This window comes from Podarcis melisellensis (assembly GCF_964234715.1).
Source record: "Podarcis melisellensis genome assembly, chromosome: 4".
Classification (NCBI taxonomy): Eukaryota; Metazoa; Chordata; class Lepidosauria; order Squamata; family Lacertidae; genus Podarcis; species Podarcis melisellensis.
The window spans coordinates 26,638,349-26,665,955 of NC_138531.1; the positions used below are offsets into that span (position 1 = coordinate 26,638,349).

Sequence of the window (27,607 nt, forward strand, 5' to 3'; positions counted from 1 at the left end):
TCCTCGCCTGCAAAGTTCTGGAGAACTCTAAAGCTCGCTCGCTATTTTGTGGCCTTTTTGAGATGTCTATATTGCCCTACTGCGGAGTTTGGAGGGGCGTTTTTACCGGGCGTTTTGATACTGGCGAAATAAGGTTGTTGCCGGCCGTTTGGCGATGGCGGCTATTCCCTCAGAAAGTCCCCGCGTAAAGTATCCCTCCTTCTTGTGACCCACGCATTCTCCTCAGCCTGACAGCCAGCGCAGGGAGGGAAGCGAAATCCCACTTTTTCCCGCCCGCCAGTTCGCGCCTTTCTATGCGCCACAGACGAGAGCGCTCGGGCTGCAGGAGGCGTCCTTGGTGGTGGTGGGGGGGGGCTCCCCGTAGCGCCCCGCTTCCTCCTCAGCCGAGCAGCTCTGGAAGGCCCCCGACCCGAGGGGCTGTGCGGATCTCCGACGGCAGGGTGAGGTCACAGAGCCGGGAGCGTTCGGCGCGCGCCGCGTGTCCTGGAGACCGAGCGCCCCGCCGGCCGGAGCAGGTGGCCGGAGCTAAGTCGTTCCCAGGACAGCGGAGTCTCCTGCCGGAGGTGGCCGGTGGCGAATATGGCGCTGGCCGCTAGGGGTGCCATCCCCGCCTGCCTCCTCGTCCTCCTCGCTTCCCTGCCCAGCTGGAACACTCAGATTAGGCCCCAGGGAGAACCAGGCCCAGGTATCCTGCGCCGCGCTCCGTGAGGGTGGTGCGGGGCAGAGGCCACCCTTGCAAGGCCGAAACGAGGCTTTCTGTCACCTGGGGCAAAGAACCAATTTGTGTCACACACACACACACAGAGAGAGAGAGACAGACAGACAGACAGACACACACACGCACACACAAAACCACTTTCCTCCACACACCTCAACACATTTGTTCATAAGGGGCATAAAAAGGAGTTTGAAAGAGGCTGGAGGAGAGAGTCTCTCCAAATAGTGCAATTCCCTGTGTGTGTGTGGCTTTCATTCAACCTTAAGTGGATCATCTCAGAGAGTAATAGATCATTTGAGGAATTCTAAGAAGTATTATGCCTGTATGTAATAATAATAGTAATGATGATGATTATCAGGCACATACCAGAGAGTAAACTCTATTGAACTGAGTGGGACTTACTTCTGGGTAAAAAATGCTTAAGATTCCAGTATAAGACTGCAGTATCTGTGCACAATTCAGTGAGACTTACTTCTGAGTAGCAAAGGCTTGCGGTCTAAGGCTCAAAAGAATAAATACTCCACAAGTTAAATAATTGCTGGCTGCTGAACCATTGCAATTGAAGAATTTAAAGTGGATTGGCTACATTTTTCTTCCAAATTACAGGAAAGGATGAATACAAAGTGCTTTGTATATCAGCATCACATTTCTTTCAGTGCAGGTATTCTATTTTCGGTATAAAGAGGACTCAGTTTTTGTAGCTGATTGTATGAAGCAATGCCCTCTTTATGTATTCACATGGTGTAAACATGTATGTTGTCCTTTAGATCCAAACACACACACACAGAGAGAGAGAAAACATAAGCAAGCAATGCTCCAAAGTGCTTCTGTTCCCCTAAAGGGCAGGAGGTGGTGTTCTGATCTCTTCACCGCTTTTAATTGATCTCTGAGACATTGAGGGAAGCAAAAGAAGAAAGCAACAAAACTTCCCCCTTCTCTTTTGAAAAACAGTTCCAAAAGCAGACAAGGGGAAAGGGGAAGGAATACCATTTTCCAGGTTTCCTGCTTCCTCTTGCAAATTGCATCCCACCTGTCGGCTCAGCAGTTCTTCCTGTACAGTGAATCCATGATAGAAAAGTTTATCTGAATTTAAGGGAGTCTGTGGTAGTCAGCAGTTCCATGGTGCTCGGGAATATAGAACAGCCTTTTCAAATAAGTATCTGTGCAAGCCAGTTTGATGCAAACACTATAATTTATTTGTTTAAAATGTTTCTTGTTACCTGGTGCAGTCTTTGCCCAATGCCATAACTCAAAAATTAGATCTGTATTATAATTTATATGAATCATCATGGTCCAAGGCCTTGCATATCCTGTTGAGGTTATTGTCACATTATTGATCAGCTTCTGTGGGGCTTTAGTCTCAAGGTTATTATTCTAATGGTCATTTTACACCAGCCTCCACAATTCGTGACTCACCAAGCTGAATGCAGTGCACCAGCCATGTATGATGGTGTTTGTCACAGGCTTGACAAACCTATTTTTGTTGCATGCCCTGGACTGCAGAAGCAGAGCAGGGAGTAGTCAAGTACCCAGACAGTCACAATATATTATTGCTGGTGTGCTGTGTTAAGCTGATTTGTAAGGAGAGGTTATATTCTGAAGAGACTACTTCAGACATGGGAAGTAGAATACACTCAGAACTTGACTTTGGTTTCTGGTGTACAAGGTCCTTTATACCTTGTGCATTGTATTAGGGTTCTTCACATTGTAATTGTGATGACTGTATGATCAACATGGTGAATCAGGTATACTTAGGGAGCCTCAAACGGCATTTTTTTCTTGAGAAACAGACAGCATCGTTCCAAGTTAAGCAGGCTATGCAGTGGTGTAGAGCACAGGGGAGTGAAACAACATAGGTTATTACATTATCTGCTGGAGCAGTATTTGCCATTGTTCTAAAGCTTGCAGAGTTGGAGGTCAGGCACATGATCCATTATATGAGATTAGAACCCAGATCTCTCCAGCCGAAGATCCCAGATCTCTCCAGCTAACCACTACCCTACCCTTTGCTAGTTCCCCCTTTTTAGGAATGTCACTTGATCCTAAAATATTTGACTCTCTTTGAGGGCATGGCCCACAGGGAGCTGTCTTTATCAGTGACAGTCTATGCTCCATTAATTGTGCAAGAGGAGAGCAGGTTGGCATAACAGAATGTCTCCTATTAGCCATTCAGGACCACACAGGCTGGGCTGGGACTGGGTATAATAAACAGAACCAGAAAATTCTAGAATTAGAAGCAAACCCCAAGGGCCACCTAGTCTGACCTGCTGCAATGCAGAAATCACAGCTAATGTATCCATCTGCTGTTTAAAAACCTAAAATGAAGAAGAGTCCACCCCATTCTGAGTTAGTCCTTTCCGGTTCTTTCTGGTGTTTATTTGGAACCTCCTTTCTTGTAATTTGAATTAATTCTAATCCTACCCTCTGGAAACAAGCAGAAAACAAGCTTGCTCCTGCCCCATATTCATATGACAGTCCTTCAGGTATTTGAAGATCACTATCATAGCCCCCTCTCAGTTTTCTCTACTTCATAAGCAACTCTCTCAACTGTTCCTCGTAAGGCTTGGTTTCCAGATCCTTGATCATCTTGGTCACCCTCCTCTGCACATGTTCCCTCCTGTCAAAATCCTTCTTAAAACTGTGTTTCCCAGAACTGAACACAGTACTCCAGGTGTGGTCTGACCAAAGCAGAACAGAGTGGTACTATTACTTCCTTTTCTCTGGATACTGTACTTTTGTTGATGCAGTCTAGAGTTGTATTAGCTTTTTTGCTGCTGCATCACACTGTTGACTTATATTGAGATTCTGATCTACAAAGACAACTAGACCCTTTTCATGTATACTGTACTACTGCCAAGCCAGGTGCTCCTCATCCTACATTTGTGCATCTTACCATTCTTACTTAAGTGTAGAACCTTATATCTGTCCCTGTTGAAATTCATTTTGTTAGTTTTGGCCCAGTTCTACAATCTGTTAAATTCATCTTGATTCCCGAGTTTATCTTCTGAAGTATTAGCTACCCCAACTAGATTGGTGTCATCTGCAGATTTGATGAGCCTCTCCTCAATTCCTTCATCTAATGTTGAACAACACTGGACCCAGGACAGAATCCTGCAGCAGTATGACACCTCATTTGTCACTTTCCCCCCAGGATGACAAGGAACCATAAGTGAGCACTTTTTAGGTCCAGTCAGCCAGCTGCAAATCCACCTAACAGTAAGACCATCTAGCTCACATTTTACCAGCTTCTCCTCCAGAATATCATGGAGGACTTTGTTGAAAGCCTTGCTGAAATCAGTACCTTCTGCTAGTCCTAGAAGCTGTGTATACCTCCTTAGTTCATCTTCAGTTTTGAGAACCATAGCTCTGGTCCACCACCCAAAAAAATACCAGAATACATGTTTTTTTAAAACGTTTTAATGTTTTAAAAGTATGTAGCTTTCATATTTTAATTTTCAATAATTTTCACACATTAACAATAAATCCTGATTGTCTGTTGGGTTTATCTGTTAAGCAATTATTTTAGGAAATGAATTCAAAAGGTAGCATTCTGGAATATCTACTCAATATGCAATGGCTGTAGATATTGGAAATTAAGTAAGAATTTACTAAACTACTGCTGTACCAGCATGTAATAGTAATGATAGGGTCTGTATATAAATAATAGTAGTTGGAAAAATATTAAGTGAGCTGGTATTTGACAGTGTTGTCGAAAACCATATAGCTATTGTAAAAATATAAATATTTCACTGCATAGGCTTGCTTGCTTCCTTCCACAGTGTTTTCCATCATAATTATGAGACTGACACTGAATGCAAAAAGAATATTTTTAACCGAGTGTTCATATGATGCAGCTGTACTCATTCTTAATCACTCATTAATGTCTCGTCAAAAGAGCACTGTACTTTTTGTTTGTTTCGTTTACCAAAGGTCAGCATACTTGGAAGCAATTGTCATGCACCATTACAGACCTTTTTACATATTTTTCTTGTATTGTTCTCAGTTATCATGTGCGTAAATGAGTCAATTGGTATGCAGATTGTCTGTCATTAAGACCATTTGAAAATCAGCTTTGTCATTGGTTTAGTGTTGGAACTTTGGATTCATGCATATACTTCTTGAATATGTTGTGGCATTCAGAATGGGTCTAATGATGGATGGTCGGTCATGCTAGAATGAACAGTTCCATAGACCTTAGTCAAACTAAGTGAGCAGTGATATATTCCTCCTACACCTCCAGACAGGATTTTGGGCTAGAAACAGATACTAGTGGGCTTTAGTATTATAGAGGCGTCATTGCCATTTGGTGTGTATGCTTATTTCTTTCAGCTCACTATTAGAAAACAAAAAACATTGAAATTTGAGTTAGCATTGGTTCCAAGGGCAGACTCAAAGCTCTTTTATGGAGCAGTGGTATATGCTAATTAACATATCAAACTGGCTTGTTTCTAATGTGGACTGAGAGCAATGGTGCAGCTTTGGTGTGATGGCCTCAGCATCACCATGGTTCAAGCCCCACAATCTGATGCCCTACAGAAGGGTGTTTACAGGAGCCACAAGTTCCCACTGAAACAGAGAGTAACAACACACTCTAGTTTAAAGGTTTGCATATCAATCGGTTTGTTGAAGCGTAGCAGTGCAGAACATTTAGAACTCGGGCAACTAGCAGAACAGCAATACCTGCAGAGCAGAAGAAAACATAGAGAACATATGATACCTCTCCTGTGTAAAGCATGTGTGGCTCCTGAGAAGGCAAATAGCTAGTTCTCTCACCCTAGTTAGCAAACAATGAAGATGGGTCAGATCTTCTTAGGGGCAGAGGCAATCCGGACACTTAAAGTCATGTCTGGTTTTAATTCCTCAACTAGATGTCCCCAGTTTAATCTTGCTGATTCGTGTTTTCTCTCTCTCTCTCCCTGAGCTTTCCATTTCCCTAGCCCTCCTCCCTGCATTCCAAGCTAGATCATTATGGGGGGGGGGGGAATCCTCCATTTGTTTCCACCTTCACGAGTTCAAGAAACCCCCATTGTGAAAAGATTCAAAGGTTAAGTTTGCAATTCTAATTGTCTTTCAGTGTGACTTCTTGACTTTCTCCCTCAGTCTTGTCTTTGCTTGTTGCCCAGTTTTGTACTTACTACATTGACCTAATTAATTTAAAATAGTGCCTCATTGTCTCCTCTCAATACAATTCATAGAGGAACTAAGACCCTCCTTGAGAATATGCTGTGTGTCTCTTGAAGAGTTTAAGCCAAAAAATAAACATTCTCCTACTTTTCTAACTTACCTCTTGTTAGCATGTAGCCATAGAAACTTCCCATCCTTTTGTTCTTCTGAGTGGTGTTTGGCTTAGGTCAGAGACAGGCAACCCGTGACCCCTCCAGATATCATTGGATTACATTTCCCATCAGCCCCACCCAATGTGGTCAGTGGCCAGAGATTATGGGAGTTGCAGTCCAGCGGCATCTGCTTCCTAACCAGAGACCTTAGAAGACTTGCCTCAGCCTCTGAATTTGGGCCTAGGATTAAACCGTGCCAGTTCAATTTCAGCACTTTACAGTGGCATGGAAAAAGTAGTTCAGTTGTAGATTGAATGTGTGAAGCAGCTGATTTAGGATGTGTTCAGTATCTACACAAATTTGTTCAGTTTGCTTTCATCATTTTGAAATCCGGCCCAAAATAATTGATCCTATGCTCACTGACTTTGGTAGGTGTATCCTAAAGGTGTTCATGATAACTGATGATAAGATGGGCAATTTCAAAAGAACTCCGGCATGTAGTCTTTATAACTGATGTCATTGTGAAATTGTTTTGTTTGTTTTTTTGCAGATGTGAACAGTTCAATAAATTCAAAAAATAATCTTAAAGAAATTATTAAATTACTTGGTAAGTAGCAGCTCTCTATCACGTGTTATATTCCCATGTGAATAACATATAAATAAGCATTACATAGCATCAATGCACAAAGATGTACAAAATGTTAATCTCTATTTCCAGTGAAACTCTAGCCCACCACTTACAGCTGAAAAGTAGGGCTCAAAACTTGACATAAATGCAAAATAATCTGAAAATAGTTATCTGTGTATTAGAGTGTTTTTCACAGTATGCATTTATGTTGACTCCTTATTATTTGTCTTTGGGTTTGTTTGCTTGCATATGCCCCCCCACCCCGTTTTCTAGGCATGCTTTTGGAGGGGGAATGGATGGGTTCACAAATAACTACGAATTACAATGGCTGTGTGGAAGCTCCAAGTTCAGAGGCAGTGTGCCACTGAATTACAGTGGCAGGGGAGCAACCATGGGGAAAGGCCATTGCCTTCTAGTGGTGCTGCAATAAAACTGATAACCACAATTGCAAAGCTAAGCAGGGCCCAGCATGGTTTCAAATTGGATGGGGAACCACGTTTTGAGATTCAGGGGTTGGACTGAATGACCCTCGGGGTCCCTCCCAACTATGATTCACTCCCTACTTGTGGGCTTCCCATAGGAATATGAATGGCTACCATGCAAAACAGGAATGCTGGACAAGATAGAACTTTGGTCTGATCCAGCAAGGTTTCCTTGTGTTCTTAGCCTTCTCCATATTTTCTCCTCTCTATTCCTCTTCCAGAAACCTAATTTTACAAAGCCTTTCCCGGACCACAATTGAGCATCACATTTTGTATGTATGTTCTGGTCCCTTTTGTGCCTTCCTGGTGTCCACGCTTGCCATTTCTTTGCCAGGCCGTGTTTTAAGATGTTTGTGCTGTGCACTGTGTGGCTAAGCCACATGTTACTGTAGTCACATGGCAAATTGCCACACACATTTCTACTGTCCAGTTTAGCTTGCCTCAAGACTCCTCCCAATTATTTATTCGATTCATATCCAGCCCTTTATCAAAAGATCCCACGGCACAGTGTACAACATTGAGAACGCATTTAAAGGAGCACAATAATTCAAATGACTGAGTTGTTTTGCTTATAAATTACAAGAAATTGTGGGCAAGCTTCCACGCCAGCTGCAGATGCCTCTACAAAAGTCAGCCACTTGCAATAAAAGTCCGCAGCCGGATGGTAGAAATCATGAGTGGATATTATAGTGCCTAGACTGACTTCCACTTAAGCTTGAATCCTTGGCATATTTATACAGAAGTGAGCTGCGTTGAGCTTAGTAGAACTGGAGTCTAAATAAATACATTTAGGACTGAGCTGCGACTATTAAACTCCGTAAGAAGGAACCATGTCATGTGTGCGCACTGCACAGTGTATCGGCTTGCTGTCATTAAACAATTGTTGTTATTTCTGCTACCCTCTTTTAAATACTACAAAAGCTTGCCATTTGCTGTTAAAGCTGTTTCTCACGTAGTGTAATTCAGTGACAGTCATTAATGGTACTTGTATAGTACTTTTTTTTTTAAAAGTGTTCAGAGTACTTCACATACATTATCTGAAAGTTCCTTATAACAAGTGTGGGGAACCACATTCCTCACAAGGGCAAACTTCTGGGGACTGTTTGCCACTGGTGTGGAAAATGGAAACATGTGGGTGGAGATATGGAAATCCCCTTTACCTTTTGTCCAGGAGTCTATACACCAGCCACACAAGAGTCAGAGGTTTCTGCATTTGCATATATCTCCATTCCTCATCCAGGCATTTCTTACAGTTCCAAGGACACATCCCTGCCAGGAAAAGGCACTCAAGGAAGGAATGCAGTACAGCTGGTTAGGCACATGATCTGGGGATGGGTGTATCCTGGGAAGAATCCTGAAGGCCAGATAGGCAGGCCTGGAGGACCCAATATGACCCCTGGGCCTCATCTTCCCCTTTCGTGCCTTGTAAGATAGGGTTGCTGCAAATTAAGTCGAGGGCAGGAAAGGCTCAAGGGACATAGCTTACCTACAGCCATCATGTGAGTTCATGGCTGATTGAAAAGATTGGAGATTTTCTGGCTCGCAGTTACCTACACCGCACAACAATTTTAAAAGTTTGGGGTTTTGTTTTGTTTTTTGGTTAGGATATTGTCACATGTATATTCATGCAGATTATTTTATTTGCAGATCACCGAATCCAAGTTCTGCACCAAAAGAATTTGATGCATGAACATGAACCCTCAGAGAAACAGCACAGATCACTAACTGTACACTTGAATGTGGTCAAAGGCAGGTGGTCCCCTGTTGTTGGATTTTGTGTTTACTAACCTTCCTATGGAGAAGGCCAGCATTTAATCTCAGTAACACTCAACCACTACTTTCACCGTTAATCTACAACACATTAACTTGGATACCTATCCCTTTTAATCTGGAGGAACAAGATTTATGATTCTCAGCAAATTTGCTCGGTGTCATAGTCCCAAGGGATGTTGTGTGAAAAGTGTGTGGTTGTGTAGTCTGCGTGGCTGTTTTGTAGTACAGAATATCCTGCTTAAAAATGTTAACATATCAACTATATTGTTTCAGGATCCTCTGTAAAAGTGAAGGCAACTCCTAGTAGTCTAACAACACAAGAAATCCCTTTTCCCAATAGCTATACAGTACTGATTGGTTACAAGCTGCACAAGATTTCCCCAAATATCCTTGTGGACACACCAGTGAGACCTAATAAAGTGAAGGGTGCAGGAACCGAAGAAGAAATAACTTTGCTTCCTGGTTTGAAACAGGACAAAAATGCTGGTAATAATGCTGGCAGATCAGTAAGAGCAACAAATATCACTGTAAGATTCCTTTCCGCTGACAATTCAAGCAGAACTGAGATTGACATTTACAATTTAAAAGATTCAAGAGAAGTCCCTGAAATTCATGTTGTAGCCAGCAACATTATGAACCAAGGCATTAAAACTGATACAGTAGTATTAAAAGGCAATGGTTTGCAAGTGGTAGTAAACAGTTCAGTGGATAATAATGCGAAGCATATTCCTGAAAAAGGGAGAAGAACAGCCCTGATATTACCTGATCATGGAAAGACCACTGCAGATGGCAGTAAAAGAGACCATCCTTTCACAGGTAAAAGGCAGTATTTTTCCTTTCAGTGAGATGTAGAGGTTCACCCTGAAACAAATTTTCATACTGTTGTGTCGGTATATTGTTGTCACCAGAGACTTTGCAGAACAATTATGTACCCTAATGAAATTAAGTGAAATGCAATTAGTCATGTGTGCTATACTTTTATGTCACCTTTAATATGAACAACATATGTCTCAGTTCTTGTGTCATTCTTTCTTTTTTAACAACAATCTTGTGGTGATTTTAGGCCAAGAGGTTGAATTGACTGGTGCCCTTTTGTCTATGCAGTAGATAGGAATGGCTCGTGATATTCAACGTTACAAGTCCATAGTATTTAAATTCTCTAAAACCAGCATCTCACAGGACCGCACATGAAAAAGCTCTCACCTTTATTAGAGAGAATAGTGACTAAGGGTGAGCTGCAAACCAATGAATCCCAAACTGAAATCTCACCTCAGCCATGAGCTCACTTGGTGATCCTAAATAGTGTGGTGATTAAAGGAATACTTGCCTACTTTACAGGGCTATTGTAAGGATTACAGAGATAATGTATGTGAAGATTTGAACACTTGAAATAGCTTTACATAAATTGTAAGATTGTTATTATATATGGCAGGTAGGCAATACCATCCTGAGAATTCTGCAACCCTAATCAGCATTGCTTAGAAGTATATTCCATCCCTTGGAATGGGACTTACTTTGTACTGGTAGTGTGGCTGTTACCGGAAACATAAAATGAATAGGAAGCCATCTGTGTAAAGGAACTACCACTTAGATTACTGTTGTTGTTTTTGGAGTGGCTGGTGTGCTTATGATCTCCTAAACCGTATCAGGAAAACTTTCACACAAATGGCTTTCTGTGGGGTTTGGAGCCCATGTGGTTTGGCTTCAGTGGGGCTTACTCTCAAGTAAGTAAGTGTGTATAGAATTGCAGCCTGAAAGTCATAGCTAAATCAACACCTGATACAGGAAATTACACTTGTGTCTAATCAACACACCAGGGTCCATAACTCTTCTCATGCAGTCAATACCTGTGGAGGGCTCAGGAATATTTTGCATATGCTTTGACCGTGTAGACCCAGAAATAATTCATGTGTATAATGTGACTTGAAATGTGTGCTTGCTGCGCTTTCTATGATGTGTGAAGAGTCTAAGCAGGCAAGACTGAATCCTGTCCCAAAAGTTTCCCCTCTATTTTAAGAAACTTGCTATATGTGTATTTACAGCTTTCAAGCTAGTAAAAGCTGCCCACTTGGAAAAACCTGCAAGCCAGTCTCTGGTTTATGAAGATATTAACCGAAAAGGTTAGCAAATACGTATGTTTCTCCCTCCACCCATTTCAAGGTTGTTGTTTTTAATAAGAGTATGAAATTTGGCAGTGTGCACACAGGATTCCAGATATGTTTTATAACTTTGCTGTTGAGGGGGCAGGTGTCTGTATGAATCCTCTTGGTGCTAGTGGCTCCCACATTTAAGTCAGTGGCAAAACTTCCTTGACCAGGAGTTCCTTGCGCACATGAGAGTGCACCACAAAGTTTTTTGATCAGAGCTGCTTTTCCATGATTTACAATACTATGTGAAAGGGATTTTCGAACATCACATATGTTCCCGCTCTGGGACTGTTTTGTGAATGGCAGGCTTATAAATACCGCAAATAATGGTTTCAAGTGTAAAAACAACAACTTGTTACCCAGTCCTGGAAATCTAGTTATACCTGCTGTTAACTTTGCAGATGCAAATGCTCCCTTGCCACTCCAACCCCCGTCTCCCTATTAAGGAACTTTCCTCTTCTGTTTCCAGATAATGTAGTTTCAGCCTTGGTTACACCAGTACTTTGGGTGACTACATTATTACTGCATCTCAAGGGTGGAGTATCTCTTATGCGCTAACACACCAGGAACTGAAAGTTTTAAATGTTGGATTTATTTTTGCAAGAAGGCATAATAGCTTGAATTAAAGGTCAAATTTGACAGGCTATGGGTCCTCCTGCAAAGAATGCACTTGATAATCTGCATTATATTGTCCCATCGGGAAGAAATGTGACAGACAAATTTAACTGATAGATCAATTTTATGATGGTAGAATTGTCCTATTAAAGCTATGACATCAAATAGATTTGAGCTTTCAGACAGCGATACAACTAAGGAACCAAAAAAACTTATCAGTTTAAACTGTTTTAGCCTTTTAGCTCAAGTAGTATGTGAGGTGCAGAGTTATAATGAACATTGCTTATAGCTGCTTATAGTTTAAGCAAAACTGGAGGCATTTTTGTGCAACTCTCAAGACTCACTTCCCATGTTAGGATTTCTCTACACTCAAGTGTTCAAAGAGCAGCATGAGACTGTATGCAAGAGGGCTTTCAAACAGCCCCATTGTGTGCTTTCAAGTCCCAACAATGATTGACAGGCGGGCAACCCCACCCACGTGCTAGAGAATTGGAAATATTTGTCTACCTGTGGTGCCAGTGAGTGAAAACTGTATAAAAGCATAGTATGATCATACCTCTGCCAAAATATGTACAGGCAATCTTTGTTTGGGTGGGTTGGGCTGCCCCCACACATGTTGATGGAGGATGCATAAGCTTGCTCCACCCCATTCCACCCCCACCCCATTCAATCCTTTTATGTGACATTTTTGTGATGTTGGGGGGCTCCTTCTGGGTTCGGCGCCATGTGTGTTCGCGCGATCACGGTCATTTGGATGTGCTTTAAATGGGAGTTGCTTGTATAGTGAATGCATGATGAGATAGTAGAATTATTGTCTCCCATTCCACTCCACCGTTGAAAATCCATAGTAAATACAAACAGGGGCTTCCACATACAGTCACTATGGAAGGAGGAAGGGAAAGGGAAGGATTTCTTGGACTGGGACAATGTGTGGATACGCTAACACTCGACTTGCACACAGTGCTATTTTTCCAGAAAAAGAAGTGCCAGAACTCACCATGAACACCTCCCTTGTTCTCTTAAAATGGCAATGGCGCCCACCTGGGAGATGTCGGAACTGAGTTTCGGGAAATTCTGCCTGGGAAAAAAAGCCCTGCTTGCATGGTAGTGGCACACAATTCCACTGTCCTGTGGTGCATTCAGTATTTATATAAATGACTAGGACCCTGCAGTCATGTAATCACTCATAGCCATGGTTCCATTTTCTCTCCAGTAAGGGAGCTAGTAGTAGAACTAACATTTTTCAGAACTAAAAATGGTATTGTGTGTTGAGCTGTCAGCAGCAAAATGCTTCTGACATTTCTCTGGAATTGATTCCACCTTCTCTGAGAGCTCCACACTGTCAAGCTGATCAAGTTTATATTTCATTATGCAGTGTGTATTTCAGCCTAGCAGTTAGTCAGTTGCCCAGGCCAAGTTACACCTCTCTTATCATTTCAAACCTTCAGACAACCCTGTGACACATAAGTACATGTAAGAGAAGTGGCAGCATTTCTTTGTGAGCTGGTAAACCTAATACATTTCTTTTGCTGAATGATTTTGCTCTTACAGAAAATTAATACACAGGAGCCACAGAATACCTTTGCTCGTAGTTATTATTCTATGTAGCTTTCTTATCCATTGTCTTGCAGATAATCACTGCAGAGGTCATCCACAGGGCTGTTGTAGTCTAGTTACGGTTTGCAAACATATTGTTCAAAAACTGTGCATTGCAACAATAGGGACAAGGATCACAATAAAATAAGTACCTATAATTGCAGGATATTTTGTGTTTTGTTTTTGAAGTTTTGTGTTTTGTTTTTGAAGTGCCTGAATCTTTGGCATATCAGTTGTTGCTGTTAATTCAACCTCTACCACCACTGAAGAACAAATTACAAGATTTTGTTGGATAGTTTTGCATTAGATAGCTTTCCGTTATCAAAACCAGTCAGGTTTTTTTGTAACTTGCAGCAACAAGTGCACTCAAAGATGAAGGTTCACAAAGCATAATGACAACAAAAACAGAAACTTCTGTAGAAGAGCTAGAAAATATACTAACTGATCTGAAGATGGAAAGGGGTATGTATTTTTTGCCTTCCATTACTTTAAAAAACTTCTTTCTAAAATTAAAGATTAGCAGAGCTTTGATAAAATTGTACTAATGTATTTCAAATTGGTTTCCCAAAGCATTCTTATCAGAATCTCATTATAGAAATAGAGCTGTGGACTCGTTGACATTATTGATTTCACTCTGAACAATTCTGGGGATATTATTGTTATTAGCATTACAGTCTTGGTCTGGTCAGAGAATTTTTTTGGGGGGGGACATGGTATCACACCTACAAAGGAAGAACTTGACTGATCAGATAAATCATTACTTAAAAAAATATATTAATAATAATTACATTTCTATGCAGTCGTACCTTGGTTCTCAAACGGAATCTGTTCTGGAAATCCGTTCGATTTCCGAAAACATTCAAAAACTAAGGCACAGTTTCCAATTGGCTGCAGGAGCTTCCTACACTCAACTGGAAGCCGCGGAAGCCACGTCGGACGTTCGGGTTCCAAAGAACGTTCGCAAACCGGAACACTCACTTCCAGGTTTGCGGCGTTCGGGAGCCAAAATGTTCGAGTCGCAAGGCATTGGACAACCAAGGTATGACTGTCTTACCCTTCATCTAATGATCACAGGGCCTGAGCTGTCTAAGGCTTTATAGGGCAAAACCAGCACTCTGAATTGGGCCCAAAAACTATACTGGTCCAGCCAGTATAGTCATGCCAGGATTGGCATTATATGCCCGTGAGCAACCTGGCTGCTGAATTCTGCACCAGCTGAAGTCTCCAAACCTTCTGCAGAGTCAGCTCCGCGTGTGGCACATTGCAGTCATCTAACGTAGAGGTTAGATTAATCCAGAAAACTCAGAAATAAATATTGCTTTCTTGAACATAGATCCTGACTTATCAGTCCCCTTCATGTGTTGCTTAAAAGTTAAGACAGTAAGCTTATGTAATGGGCTTTAGGCCTCAATTTCTAGTTTACTTTGTACAGGCAGAGCAACCCTATGTTCCTGGCCACAGCTACTGCTGTATCCACAGCCCTTCCAAGAGGCACTGGCTAATGCAGATGACGTTGGGGCAATTTTCTCCACTTTCCCCATTATTGTTCTTTTATATTTTTCTTCCCATTGACTGCAGCAACACTTAACAGGTGCTGCTGCATATTTTTCCAGTCTGTTTGGGGAATAAGGAGGCTTTTGATCTTCTGGATCAATAGTCTCTCTCTCAAACACTCCCGCCTCAAATGCCTTGTTCCTGACCCCTCTGTGAGGAGACAGCCATTAGTGGATCAGCAGTAGGAGCAGAGCTTTCTGCCGTCACACCAGGAAGACCTCTGACCAGGGACAAGGAAGTCCATAATATGCTATACACCAGGTGTGGGAAACCATTGGTCATACTTTCTGGGGCTGATGGCAGTTGTCACTCCACAACATCTGGATCACCAAGGGCCCCTACTCCGCTGCAGACCCTCGGTTGCCTTCCCAGGAACTCCCTTATGCTGCAATCTTATACACACTTGGTAGGAACTAAGCCTCATTAAACTCAGTGGGATTTACTTCTAAGCAAACATGTTTATGATTGCACTGCTAATCTCTTCTGTCCATACAACCCCATAATGAAGCATCGTAATTTGTCACTTGCCTAAACCAAAGGGAAGGAGATGATCAATTACATCAGGGGGGGAAATTTAGTGATGGAAAATTATGCCTGATTGTGACTTGTCAAAGGCTAGAACTTGGCAAGTTAAGCTTCATGAACGAGCAGGAATTCAAATCTAGGTTTTCCTTCTTTAAAGTTGTTGTGTCAGGGATGGGGAACTACTGGCTGCCCAGATGTTGCTGGACTACGGCTCTCCTAATTCCTGGCCATTGGGCCAGTGAGACCAGCAACAATTGGAGGGCCACCACATCCCTGCTTTAGAACCTCTGGTCGAACTGGCAAGAGCTATAGTTCTGGCATACTCATTTAAAATCAGTTCCAGTCGATTTGTGTGCAACTAATTATTTGCCTTCTCACCAAACCTTCCCAGTGTAGCAATGACAATTAATTCAATTGTTGATATTTTTTGAAAACAGTGAAGCAAGAGACTCCATCCACTAATGAGAAATTGCAGTCTTCAGTAATGGAAGATGTTCTTCAGGATTTACAGGAACATCTAGGTAACTCTTATTGTTTCACTGAATTGTACAGACTGCTGTACGTATTAATGAGGTAATCATAGCAATGGGGATGTACCATGTTGCATACGGTATTAAGGGCTATTGATATGTGGGAGGAAATAAAATCAGCAAGGCCTACTACTACTGTTGAAACGAGGATGCTGTAGTCATCATTGGTTTATTCCCTGTCCAGATACCAAAAATTCTGAAGAGGTGGAGTAATGCTAAATTCTAAAATTGCTCACTTGTTAAAAATAGGCAGCATAGGGGAGTTTCATAATTGTGGAGTCAGATATTCCCCTAAATATGATTGAGTTCAGATTTACTCCTGAATGTAATTTAGTTTTATTTGTCAAATAACATATGCTTTGCCTTCTTAGATTCTGTAATAATTGTGTATAATCATTTTCACTTAATGGGAAATGAGTATGTAGGGACAGAGGTTTTTGTTTTACATGTCTGTGTTTTACTGAAAGCAAATATCTGAACTCAAGCATTGTATTTATTTATTTATTACTAGAATTTATAAACAGCTTTTCACCACAGTTGTGGTTCCAAAGTGTTGCACAATATAATAATAAAGTAGTACAAACATTTAAAACTCAAAAACCAAGTGAAAAAAAATCATAAACTTAGAACAATACAACAACATCAATATTTTATTGTTGTTCAAAGACCCATAGAATAACAATACTGTAAGGCCAACAAAGCTAAGATCCAATAGATTTGATCAGGTTCTCCAAAAAGCCTGGGAGAAATGTTTTAATTAATCAATGGAGGCCCATCAATGATGTTGCCATCTGTGCTGGGAGGGGGCTGGGAGAGTTCAAGGATTGGGTTGCTACATACTGAGAAGGCTGACTAGTTGAGACCAATTAGCCAACACCCCAGTTTGGGGTCCTTTGCAGTTATTAAAGCTTAAAATGCTCATATTAGCAAATGGCTGTTAAATTAATTGGCTACTTAACATAAATGGAAAAGAGGCACACAGCTGTGTCCCTTATGCTTGCTATGCCCTATGTCACAAGTTTTCTAGTGCAATTCTTTTAAGTTACCATTTCATCTTTTGTGAAAAACTGAAGTTCGTAGGCCTTCCACCAGTGACAGCGAGGAACCAATGCTGATGGACAATATTTATTCATCAAACGAACTTGAAGACCCAGGTAAATCTTGGTTTGGAGTGCATCAGAATTACTATGGGGTTGTGGTGTTCATCCTGCTTTCAGGCCAAGGGAGCCGGTGTTTGTCCACAAACAGCTTTCCGAGTCATGTGGCCAGCATGACTAAACTGCTTCTGGCGCGACAGAAACCAGAGCGCATGGAAACACCGTTTACCTTCTTGCCACAGCAGTACCTATTTATCTACTTGCACTGGTGTGCTTTCAAACTGCTAAGTTGGCAGGAGTTGGAACAGAGCAACAGGAGCTCACTCCACTGCGGGGATTCGAACTGGCAACTTTCCGATCGGCAAGCCCATGAGGCTCAGTGGTTTAGCCCACAACTCCACTTGCGTTGTGTTAATTAATAACATTTTAAGTGCAGAACATTGCTCCCACATTTATTCTATAAAAAGAAAGAGAACTAATTTCCCTCCATTTGCAGCCCTGATTTGTATTAGGAACCTTGTTATATGCACCCAAAGGTGCTGCCACCCTCCCAACCCATATTGGAATCCCAGCTGGGGCAAAGCTATAAAAACTTGACCTCATTCCAATACCAGGGTCATGATCTAGAACTGGGGATTGCATGTTGGTTATTTGTACAATAAACATCCTACATGTAGAGGCAAAGTATCACAAGTAGTTTGGCCTTAAGAATGTCTTTTGGTGGGCATATTTTTACTGAGTGACTCCAGGTGGGGATTGCACACTCCTATGTGTGTTAAACAGTACATCAGATCAGGTTAGTGGAGTCAGAATGAACATCACATACATTGGATACAGGGGTGTGTATCAGCCCTCAAGTTGCCATTGCTTTTTTGGCACAACTAAGGGCACAATCCAAACTCCCAGCTGACTCCGCCAGCACTCTGCAGAGTCAGGAACATCTCTGCTCAATCCAATCCTAGACAACCTGGCATAAGGGGGTTGGGTTGCCCTGTAAATAGAATTTTGCATTCTCTGGGCACCATTGGTTACACTTACGTTTAAATATTTCAAACCCTATGCCAGAAACTCGGGATTGGTAATATATATATATATATATATATATATATATATATATATATATATATATATATATATATATATATTTGCTTTCGTAGATTTTCACGGGTACAGGAATGCAGGTTTTGGTGTCCTCGGGTGTCTTCCCGTGTAAAAGTTGGGGTGTCTAGGCGACGTTTCGACGAGGTCTCACTCGTCATCTTCAGGCTGGTGCTTTCGGCTTCTTGTTACTGGAACAGAGCAGGATCTCAGTGTTTGAGTTCCTATAAATACTGTTGAGGGGGTGTGGTGTATAGCCTCCAATGTTCTGGGCAGAGAGGAAGTTCCCAGGCTAGTGTGCCTTTAGCCTGGGAACTTCCTCTCTGCCCAGAACATTGGAGGCTATACACCACACCCCCTCAACAGTATTTATAGGAACTCAAACACTGAGATCCTGCTCTGTTCCAGTAACAAGAAGCCGAAAGCACCAGCCTGAAGATGACGAGTGAGACCTCGTCGAAACGTCGCCTAGACACCCCAACTTTTACACGGGAAGACACCCGAGGACACCAAAACCTGCATATATATATATATATATATATATATATATATATATATATATATATATATATATTTGCTTAGAACTTTCCCAAGGAGGCTTTGCTGTTCTGCACAGAGTAAAAATCCTTATTGAATTAGCAGAGAAAGGGAAAGAGACCAAGTACCAAAAGTGTATCCTTTCTAACTGTCAGATATCATCTCAGTTTCGGTATTCAGTGGTTGGTTGTGAACCAATGATTTACATAGGCAGCAGTATACACAAACCATGTTGCTAGTTTAGGGTATCTGGAAAAGTGTGCATGCACACGAAAGCTTATACCAAGAACAAACTTAGTTGGTCTACAAGGTGCTACTGGACTATTTTTTTAATTTTTTTTATATATTTCATGTTGCCAGATGACTGCCTGCACTGTCAGTTTTGAGCATGGGAAAGCTTCAGTGACCCACATTCCAGAAAGGTGGCAATTGCTATCAAAGCTGAGGATGTTTGGAAGGGTGCAAGTGTCAGATAATAAAAGAAAAATTACATGTTCAGTGCTGCTGTTGCCCTTCTGTGGACAGCTTCAGTCAAAGAGGGGTGTGTCCCTTTGCCAGATAGGCAGGCCACTTGGAAAAGACTCCTCCTTGTCTAAGGTTAAGCAGATGAGCACATTTGTAGATGCCTCTGGTCACTGTGACGTCAAAGGCATTGAGGGCACACTGCAACTTGGCAAGGCTACTTGAAATCATCTTGCTAGGTGGGGGGAAACGAATTCCATTTTCCCAGCAGTAAAATGTTTACGTTGAGTGCTGGGAAGATGTGGCATCTCCCCAAAAGGGATACCGTACTTTTTCGTGTATAAGATGAGGGTTCCCAAAAATAGGGGGCGTCTTATGCATGGGGGCGTGTTATACATGGAAAAACACAGTACTTTCTTCAAGGAGAAACTGGAACTTGTACAACAAATGAACAATAGATGTACATTATTCATATAGAAGGGCCTTCTCCCACGCAGGCTGCACAAATGTTTTGGCTTTTTCCTCCCTACACAAAATCTGATGGGAAAAAAGAATCACAAAAGTTTTCTGGATGCATTTCCAGAATGTATCCAAAGCCAGCAGGCAGCCTGTCTTTCAGACTTACACTACTGAGTAATAGCTGCTTGCAACACTTTTGCAAGCTATATATGCTATATCTATAGCTATATGCTATATATGCTATATCTCTATTTGCCATAGATGTTCCACCTAACAAAAATAATGCATTTTCACAATACATCTGACTGCTTGGAAAACATACCTTTTTGAGATATGTAGCCTATATACAAAACAAAACAAAAACAGCAAATGTGCATTCATTTAACAAAGAACCAGTTGTGCAGACAGGCCCCTAATATTATATTTCTTTTTGTACCAGTACTGCTATAATAGCATTGGGATCCACATTTGTTTTGTGCCATGGTCACTGAATAAATCTAATTGTTTCTTGCTACAGAAGAAGCAGGTTACAGTGAAGAAAACCACAACATGATGACAGCGCCTGTCCCAGAAGAAGCAGATTTTCTGCCGTTCACAGACGAACCACCACTCGAAGCAATCTCTGTCCCAAGTAAAGTCGTTTAAACAGTTATCCATGCAATCTTACATTATTATCGGCAGTAATGGCCACCCCATTGCTCTCCAGCCACAGCTATTCCCGCATGCTTGGAGCAATCTAGTTTTGCTCGTGCAAGCCAGATCAGTGAAAATCGAGCTGTAGTGCATTTAGAATGTCATGAGCCAAGGTTGGAACATGGGATTAAAGGTAAAGGTAAAGGGACCCCTGAGCATTTGGTCCAGTCGTGGCCGACTCATCTCGCTTTACTGGCCGAGGGAGCCGGCGTACAGCTTCCGGGTCATGTGGCCAGCATGACTAAGCTGCTTCTGGCGAACCAGAGCAGCGCACGGAAATGCCGTTTACCTTCCCGCAGGAGCGGTACCTATTTACTTGCACTTTGACGTGCTTTCGAACTGCTAGGTTGGCAGGAGCAGGGACCGAGCAACAGGAGCTCACCCCGTGGCAGGGATTCGAACCGCCGACCTTCTGATCGGCAAGTCCTAGGCTCTGTGGTTTAACCCACAGCACCACCCATGTCCCAGAACATGGGATTACAATCACACAAATGAAGTGTAGGAGAGGAAGATCCAGCTAGTTTGACATTGACTGTAAGAGGTCAGCAGTAGCAAGGGAGATGGAACAGGAATAAACCACCAAATCTTCCCTTTCCCCCAACCCAACACACCCTAGCAAGCATCAGCTACAAGCAAGACAACTGGCCATCTTTCTGCACTAGACAGTGAATATTCATGGCCAGAGAGCGTGTGTGCAGATAAGTAGCCTGAGGCTGTTCCCATGATTCTCTGGACTGCAGAAACCTATGCAATATATCAGCTATCATCCCACCCAGAGCTACAGGAAAGTCCATCTACCTTTGCTTCATGATTCTTTAGTTTAAGTTTGTTTTTTTTTTTTTTGCCAACTCTTGCAGCTCAGTGCAGCTCACAATGTAAAAAACAAGGTATAAATAAAATTTGCAAAGCAAAACAATAAAGCCAGCTATAGAATAGTTCAGAAAGAAAATAATTACTGCTCCATAGCTGCACGTTTTATTTGAAAGTTCTTAGAATTTTTAGACATTTTCACTTTATTACCTACAAGTCAACAGCGAGCAGAAACATACTGTGTTTTGTTGCTATTCACCTTTTGCTTTGTTTTTTACAGATTTGGTTACTGAAGTGACAAATGAACATATGAATAATGCCCAAAGATATGAATTCTTTGAGAAATATGAAGGTAAATATGAACTATTTAAATGGAAGTAAAACAACCCATTAAGATTTTAGGTACGGTAGGATTAACAGCTTGCTCTTCCCTGCTCATCTTCCTGTAATGTGCTGTAGTTTTGTGAAAGCGAGCATTACCTAATACATCAGGGGTATAATTTCAGCTCTGTTGTCCTGTGTTTATTGACTTAGCAAACTGCTGCTATCCCCATTCTATTTTTAAACACTTGATTTATGCCTTTCAGTTGGGTTTATTCGGCTAAAACACATTTTGTGTGTATTCAGCTGAAAGAGAGCAAACATTTTTCTCTTCCTGTGTCAAATTGTTTGCCTAGACCTCAATTAGAAAATTAACAGGGCAGATTTTTGTTGTTGGGTTCCTTAAGCCACAGTTTAAACCTGTAATAAAGTAAGACACATAAATCAGAGCTGTGGAAAACAACAAAAAGGTACTGCTTCATTTGTTTACTTCATTTAATTCTGTAAACCAGCTGCAAAGCTGCAGTTTCAAAATTCATCACACAAGGCAAAAACAAATGATGTGAACATTTATACTGGAGCACTGAAACTCAGTCCTTAGATTCACTTGTCAGCAGAACTTGATGCAGTAGACAAAGGAACAGTTACATCGAATAATGTATTGTTGTACTAAAGGCTAATGAAAAACACCAAACAAGCCACCTTGTCCACACCCTCGTTAAGCCCAAAGTATGCGGATTAAGATGACTTAGTCACAGCAGAAACATTTCATCTTTGTAGTCAGCCCCTAGTGAAAATAGAGATTTTTAATGGCATTAGTGTTTTTTATCATGAGGTAAAAGCTACAAACCCCAGTGTAAATGCTGGATTTTGGATGCCAGAGCAATGCGGCTGCACCATTCAAAGGCTTAAGGACTGCCAGGTTTAGGGGCACTGCTCCTGCATGCCAGATTTAGTGGAATATATGCCCAGCTTTTGTGTGTGCTGATTTCTCTGGGCTTCTGTAGCTTGGGTCTGAAGCCAAGGAAGTACTGGCAGAGTCTCCAAATCCAAGATCAAGCTCGAGTCCCTTGGCTCTGCGGCAGTCAGGCCTGGAAGTATGGTGGAGTCAGCACACACAGCCCTTAGGGAACAGAGACATATCTCCTAACTGCCTCAGTCCTAAATACTAAACAGGATCCCAATTGGTTTCTGGAAGGGGAAACGTCACTTTTATACCCCAGACAGATGGGATAAAACTGAACACGGTGAAATTGGATTGTGGAAAATAAATTTCATTCCCCCCCTCTCCATTCTGCTTGCATCTTAAAAAAAAAAAACAGGAGAGAGTGACAAAAGGACAAATAGATAACGAGATTGTAAACCAGCAATCTTGCATCACCTAGTGGCATTGCTGAAGAAAAAATAAATAAATCTGGTAGCATGGAAGCATTGCAAAGTTGCTTTTGTGGAAGTGGCAAAGAGGTGATGGAGCATATAGCCCTAGCATACAACTCAAAGGGTTTTAACCTACATCTAGCGCTCATAAATATTTGCACCATAATGGAAAGTATTTAAAAAGGTAGGAATGGGAAAGTGGTTTGGCTGGATTGTGAGAAGCAGGCGCACTATGACAGTAATTTGCTCTGCCACCAGAGTGCCATTGCAGCTGGTATAGGCATCAGCCTTATAAACAGTGCTGTCAAATAGTTTTTACTTCATACAGGCTGCAGATAGGGCAGCTTTGGATATTTCGAGCAAGCAGTGCCAGCCACCTGCACTGTCTTTTCTATAGTAGTCAACAGCAGTGTTTGTTTGCATTGTCTGAAAGAAAAAAAAAATGACACTCTTGCACAGGAAAGGCAGGTAGCCTGCATTTGCACCTGCAACCTGTGCGACTTTGCTGTGCAACATGACCTTTGAACATTACAAAGGAACTATCAGCTGTCAAAGGGATTGGAACTCTTAAACAACACCTCTTAAACAGCTTGCACAGCATAGAGTTAAAAAGATTGTAAGGGAATTTGAAACCACTGTGTGGAGCGTCACCAAAATCAGGAGATGCAAAATTTAGGAGTAGGTCAATTGCCTGTTCTGGATGGTGTTGCCCTTACTCTGAAGAGCAGGCTGGTACCCCATGATCCATCTAGTGGTTCAAGTGACCTCTGCAGCCAAGAGTGCCTTCTACCAGCTTTAGCTGAAATGCCAGCTAAGAACATTCCTGGATCAGGAGAACCTGGTCCACGCTTTGGTAACCTCAAGACCTGATTACTGTAACACACTTCGTGGTGGGCTGCCCTGATATCTGGTCCAGAAACTGTCACTAGTGCTGAATGCAGTGGCCAGGCTGCTCACAGGAGCAGGTCACTGGCACATGCTACTACTTTGCTGAGAGAGCTGCCCTGGTTGCCAATTTACTACTGGGCCAGTTCCAAGGTGCTTGTGTTTACCAGGAATTGAACCTTTAGTCTGGTAGGCTGTACCCTGGTGAGTTCCTTGGCAATAGAAGCCTGTGAGAAGTCATCCCTGTTGTCCTTTTCAGACTTTGGAATTTTTTAACCAACCAGTTTGTAGTGACATGTTCCCGATGTTTCTACCAGTGTTGTTACTATATTGTTTTTAGGTTGTTTGCTGCTTTAAGTGCCACTTATATGTTTCTTCTCTGTTTTATTTAAATATTTATAATTTAAACACAGATTCAAAACTTTTAAAGTTTTGAGAGGATCTAAAATCTAGAACTGCCTGCAAATCCTGGGTCACTTTAAAATATATTCCACCTGTGTTAATATCACAAGCATTTCAGGTTGGGGTATCCAGTGAATATTGATAAGAAGAGAGGAGTGGAGGGTTTTTCAACAATGTGTTTAGATTAGAATATTTTCATATTGTGCCTTTTATAATCAAGTCACCATTCAGGGGGGGAACAACAGGAAAAGGAGAGGTGACTCGAGTTGCTGAATTCCCAGGCCACCATGGGAGGCCACTTAGGAGGAAAAGCCTACTTGCAAGGCTCAGCCCAAGAGTCTTCTATGAGCAGAGTGAAGTTTGGCCTCCAGCCTTCCAGGGAGCAGTTCCTTAAATCAGCCACTCAGCAAAGTCAGAGAGAATGTTTCGACTGCTTTGCTGGGGGGATGGAGACTGCTTTGAAGGGCTGCCCAGGTTGGTTCAGCAATGAGCAGAGCTATTTACTTTTTGGGGGGATAAACAGTAGCTCCAGTGGGTGCTGAGGGGAGTTCACCCAGCTCCAATGCTGGGATTTAACACTCAGTGCTTTCTGGCAAGGCTTTTATTGACTTGAACGGAATCTATGTATGTTTGAATACTTTTTATTTATTAATTAAATATTGCAATGACTGCTTATTACATTAAATGCATTTAGATGAGTAGGAGAGGATATTTTATTTATTTAATTACCCTTCAACTTTTTTCTCACTTGTGTGAGAATGCGAATACCTATTTCCACAGAGCAGATCCACCATCTGTGCACAGCTTATCGCCTCTATACAGGTTCTGAAACTCCATGGTGCCATTGACCCTGTTTGTGACTGTCTAGCAATCATGCGTTTGTGATTTGGTTGCCCATTCTCCCACATAATGGAAAAGAAAAAAGCAAGCAGGACTTGGGTACACATTAGCTTAAACTTACGTGCGCTTACCACAGCATTTACCGTAACTCAGAATAACTTTTTTATTATTACAGCTATGCTATAGTGTACAGCTTTATCAGATTAGTTTTCAGCAACAAGGTTTTGACAACGGTGTTGCTAAGAATTGCAGTAGTGTTGAGAATAAAACATTGTGAATAATATGATATGGTTCTGTGTTCGTCCCTTTAGGTATTCAGGGCAAGAGAAAAGCAAAAGCTGCAGACCTTAAAGACCTGCTAAAGCACATCATCATCGCCTGTGTAGCTGTCACTGGTTTGATCTTGACTGTAATAGTTGTTGTGCACATATACACTTCATTATTTGTGAAGAAGGAGCAGTAAGTCGCTGTTTCATTCTCTCCTCCCTCTCATCTGTGTATAATTCAAATTGCTTCCTAACAACTTGCACCCAGTCCTTGACATTTGCGCCTACTTTAGAATGCTGATATAACGCAATGGGCGTAATTGACGCAGTAGTAGATGCAGGCCAATCAAATACAATTTTTGCTGGCATAGCCATCTAAGAATCATAATATCCAAGTGGAATAACAACAGGCTTTCTGGTTCTGAAACCAGCATTAATTCATAATGGCAAAAGGCAAGATTTGCATGTCAGTTCAAAACACAGATACTGCTGTATCTTATTGCAGAACAAGTCACTATAGCACACACTGCTGTGACTGTAGTGTTGCTCGATATGGTAGCACCCCCATCCTCGTGTGTTCTGCTTCATGTGCAGCTTTGGAAAATCAATAGTCTGCAGATTCTGGCCCATTTTCCACTGTCCTTTTCTTCCAGATGAAAGGCAAAAATGCTCCCTAGATTTAACAATGATTTACTTTGCTTATCGTTATTACATAACTGTGATAACCACATCCTTCTCCACACTCTCCATTCTCCTCAGCACAGGATGTTTCATGATAGTTTGGATCTGCGGTGGGTTGAAATCCTCAGTCAGTCATGAAGATTACTCCCTGGATTGGGCAACTATCTCGGCCTAACCTCCTTCACAGAGATTTTAGCTCAGCAGAGTTTAGGATTTATCTATATAAAGCTGATCTAATCCTCTGTAACAAGGCCATACATTTAATGCAGCTCTTGGGACTTCAAGTTGGGCATACCCTTCTGCTAGCCAGGGAGGGCCAATGCAACCAAACTTATTTTCTTTTTCTTTGAGGTAGGAAGCAAGTTGGGGAATCGACAGCTCTCAGAGTAAGCTGCCAATGTGTTTTCCTGAAGCAGCAGCAACGGGCAAGGGAGTGACTTGGCTGTTGTATCACTGTTTGATGTTATGGCTTCCTTTCATAAAAAGATTTGTATCTATTAAAACAATTTCATCATTCTCTTAGGGAACCTGATAAAACAAATGCTGACAAAAAAGGCGGACTTGACAAAAATGAAGTCACATCAGCCGAAAAAAACAGAAGCCAACATCCACATTACAATGTTGGCATTGAGGGAGCACAAAACAAACAACCATATTACAATGCTGGCGTTGGGGGAACGCAAAACCAACAACTGGAATATGCTGTTAACATTGTGGAAACAGGAAGCCAACAGCTAGAAGACAGCGCTGTTGGAACGGACAATCAAAACAACAACAACTTAAGTTCACCACCGGAAATGTTTTCATCAACAGATTGTGATTACATCAAAAAGCCTTTAGATCTCCATCCTGTCAAAGCTATGTTGTCCCCTAGCTCCCCACCAGAAGACACTGGCTTGCTTCTCACAGTTGAACCTTCAAGGCACCGTGCCCATAATAGTTTGCCTTCATACAACAGCAGCACATGTAAGAACCTCAAAGTACAACCTAGAACTTTCAGAACCAATCATAGCTCTTATAACAGTCCAGGAAATTATGGTAAATCCAAAGATCATGACTATAAAAGACTTCAAGCCAAAGATACTGCTTGTTACAAAACAAAACCAATCTGCCAAAGACCATCTAGGCATAGACCCAAATCCACAGAACCCAGAAGAGGACACAAAAAGGTTTCAGCTAAGCAACATAGCTACAGCAGCTCAAGCTGGGTTGAAGATCCTTCATCAAATGTTTCTGCTGCTTTAGACACTAACAAAAACTCCAAGGAGTCAAGACTGTCCCAAGATGATGACTCAGACTGTGCATGTTTTCAGCATATCAAAGATTCTTCTAGTACAGACTCATATTCGAATTAGAGCAGCACAGAGAGGAGGGACTTATTGTTCAGTTTGACTGCTGTCCGGAAGTGTGCAGTCCTATATTTTTACCATGGTTAATCATGATGGAACCCTATAGTATCCTGGAGAACACATGTTGCAATCATGCTATTGAATAATAAAAAGTAGGTTTGGTGTTGGGTTGCAGGAGTTGCTAATCTGGCTTCTTGGATTTGTCCAATTAAATTATTTTCTGCTTGAAGTGTAATATGTGCTCACATTCTTTAACAGGCACTAATTCACTTTTTTTGGGGGGGGGGAGGATAGAAAAAAATAGAGCCCTGCACTCTGCAAGAACATGCAGTTCTTTGCAACCTGAGTGTCAAAGAGAAACTGCAACAGTATTAAGTATTTGGGGTCTTAAGACCCACTGGCACTATTAATGTTGAAGCGAAGGAAAAATGTATTGCACACCCGAATACTAAGGGACCAGGAAGCTATTGAAGAGGGTTTAGCTTT

At 41.8% G+C, this 27,607-nt stretch overlaps 1 protein-coding gene across 10 annotated transcripts; it reads left to right on the forward strand.

Annotated features, from left to right (window-relative positions):
* Nucleotides 1–14: 14 nt before the first annotated feature.
* On the forward strand, nucleotides 15–27,292 carry LOC309368288 (uncharacterized protein). Of its 10 annotated transcripts, XM_081908193.1 has the most exons (13): nucleotides 492–685; nucleotides 6,545–6,601; nucleotides 8,752–8,853; nucleotides 9,151–9,363; nucleotides 9,616–9,693; nucleotides 10,920–10,997; nucleotides 13,590–13,697; nucleotides 15,752–15,835; nucleotides 16,918–16,998; nucleotides 20,015–20,128; nucleotides 21,281–21,352; nucleotides 25,137–25,284; nucleotides 26,296–27,292. In XM_081908193.1, exons 1-13 carry the CDS (start codon nucleotides 580–582, stop codon nucleotides 27,125–27,127), a joined length of 2,073 nt encoding a protein of 690 aa, XP_081764319.1. In that variant the 5' UTR covers nucleotides 492–579; the 3' UTR covers nucleotides 27,128–27,292. The 10 variants fall into 10 exon arrangements, with proteins under 10 accessions (XP_081764318.1, XP_081764319.1, XP_081764314.1 ...); XM_081908192.1 differs by lacking the exon at nucleotides 492–685 and adding an exon at nucleotides 15–440 and having other exon boundaries at nucleotides 9,151–9,693; XM_081908188.1 differs by having other exon boundaries at nucleotides 9,151–9,693.
* Nucleotides 27,293–27,607: the final 315 nt, after the last annotated feature.